Raw genomic sequence first — 2,612 nt, forward strand, 5'->3', positions numbered from 1 at the left:
TAATTAATCTGTTTAATCATATATATTTATGGTCTTACTACTATTTATGTTGATATCTTTGCTATCTTCACTTATTTTTATAGGCGAGTTATAGTTTTTGTTCTTTTTAAAAAAATGGAGAATTTGTTTTTAAAGCATGTATTTTTTATAAATAAATAATTAAATAATAATTATTATTAATTATAATTACTTTTTATTATATAAATTAAATATTATTTAAAAAAAAAAAATTTGAGAAGTTTTTTCAAATTACATAACTTTTAGATAAAATCTAATTGTATTTTCTCGCTATTAAAAAAAATTAAATTAATCATTTTACCGCTCTAAAATATAAATTTGAAATATATAATATTTATAAGTTATTTGGTTATATAATTTAAATCATTTATTATTTATATTTTATAATAAAAATATTATTTATTTTATATTAATAGATTATATTAATGAATATTTTTCAAACATTTTTTATTAATAATATAATTCAATATATTTTTGGTACTTTTTTAAACTGAAATAAAATTATATAATTTATATATTTTTCAAACAAAATATAGTTTTTAAATATAATCTTTAGTATATTAGATAATGGGCTTGTATATATTTAATAATTTTATTGAATAATTGCATGATCATTATTCATTAATATAAATTATTTTATTAATATTCTATAATATATTAATTTTATATTTAGTATAACATTTTTCTAGAAATGTTTATTAGTTAAAAATATTTATTAAATTCTCAATAACTAATATTAATATAAAAATTTAAGTTAATTGTATGGAATTAATATAAAATTTAATTTAATTAAACATAATTTTTTATAAAGTAAATATAAATGGTTTAAATTAATATATATAAAATTATTATTTATTATATTTTTTATATATTATTATTATATATAAATATTTTATTAAAGTTGTCTTTATAAAATATATTTAATGTTTTATTCTTTAAACTTAATTTAAACTTAAACGTATTATTTAACAAAAATAATTATTTATTTATAATATTAAATAATTTATAAAATATTAATTTAAATCAAAATATATTTTATTTTATTTTTGTTATTACAATATATATATAATAATAATAAGGATATAAATTTAAAGGAAATACAAAAAATAATAAAAGAAAGAAAAAAAAAAAAAAAATAAAAAAAAAAAATGGTAAAAACATATAAAATATTAATATATTAAATTAAAATAATTTTAATATAAGACAAGAGGTACCCCTTCATTTGGTAAAAGACATTAAAAAACACACACATTATGCAGAAGATGTGGCAGAGCAACATATCATAAGCAAAAGCTTAGATGCGCCTAGTGTGGTTTCCCAGATGCTAAAACACGCAGATGTATTTAATATATAATAAATAAATAATTTTATATTAATTATAATAAAAAGATGATGGATGGGCATAAAAGCTAAGGATAGAGTTGGATAAGGTACTGGAAGAATGAGATATATGAAGACTATTGCATGAAGAGCTAAAAATGGATTCAGATCTGGAACAACCGCTTAACCAAAAGCAAAAGCTGTATCAAAATGATTATGAGGTATAATGATATAATTTTTTTCTTATATTTTATTAATATAAGCATTTAAATTTATTATTAAATTAACAAATATTAAGATTATGTTATTTAGTGTTTATTTTTTGTCATTCTTGTATTTAAAAAAATATTTAAATTAAAGTATTTTATTTTTATTTTAATTAATATTAACACTCATAATTATCCATCCTCCTTCCCTCAAATAAAAATATAAAACATAAATCATATACAAATTATATAATCAAAATCTTATATATACTATTTTTTTATTTAAACTAGAATACTTATTAAATTGTATTTAATAAAGATTTTATAATTAGTTTAATTTTAAATTATATTAGTTTATTTTTTTCAATAAAAGAAAAAAAAATTCAAAAATTTTAAAACTGACTTTATTAAAAAAAAATTAAATTTATTCTAATATTATTTATTATAATACTCAAATAAAATATAATTAACAAACTTTTTATTTAGAATTTATTTAAAGATAATTAAATAGTTGATTTTATAAAAAAAAATTCTTCATAATTTTTTTTTTCTACACATTTAAATAAGAAAGTAAATATGTAAATTAAAATAAATGAATTCATATTAAGGCATAATAATTATAAATTTAAACATAACTTATAAATTAAATTATTAAATCCTTAATTTATATCAAATACTAATTTTTTAAACTCTTAATATATATAATCATCTTGTATTTATCTTCAAAATTTTAATCTATTGTAAGTGAAAGTAGAATTAGTTTATTATCTATTATAAAGAAAAATTATTAAATAGAAAAATATATTAATTAACGTTAGTTTTCATTGTTATAATAATTATAACCACCAAAATAAATTAATTTATACAATATAAAAAAATAATTTTATTCTTTATAATATAAATATTAGATTAACAAATATTAAACTCATAAAAAATTATAAAAATATTTTTAGAAAAACTTTTTTTCCTTTTATTTTAAAGAATATTTAAAAAATCATGTAAACTGCTAAATATTTATAATAAATAAAGTTATTTTAATTATAATAGGTTTATGATGGATATAATAAA

At 13.8% G+C, this 2,612-nt stretch overlaps 1 protein-coding gene across 1 annotated transcript, besides 2 other annotated features; it reads left to right on the forward strand. All coding sequences in view use genetic code 6, as the record gives it.

The window, feature by feature from the left end:
- Nucleotides 1-438: 438 nt before the first annotated feature.
- Nucleotides 439-494: a microsatellite.
- A 625-nt stretch (nt 495-1,119) lies between these two features.
- Nucleotides 1,120-1,167: a microsatellite.
- IMG5_023440 (ribosomal protein, putative) lies at nt 1,148-1,701 on the forward strand. Its single transcript, XM_004039376.1, has 3 exons — nt 1,148-1,169; nt 1,222-1,357; nt 1,408-1,701. Exons 1-3 carry the CDS (start codon nt 1,167-1,169, stop codon nt 1,461-1,463), a joined length of 195 nt encoding a protein of 64 aa, XP_004039424.1. The 5' UTR covers nt 1,148-1,166; the 3' UTR covers nt 1,464-1,701.
- The last annotated feature ends 911 nt before the right edge of the window (nt 1,702-2,612 follow it).

The sequence above is a fragment of the Ichthyophthirius multifiliis genome (assembly GCF_000220395.1).
Source record: "Ichthyophthirius multifiliis unplaced genomic scaffold scaff_1120509249686, whole genome shotgun sequence".
NCBI lineage: Eukaryota > Ciliophora > Oligohymenophorea > Hymenostomatida > Ichthyophthirius > Ichthyophthirius multifiliis.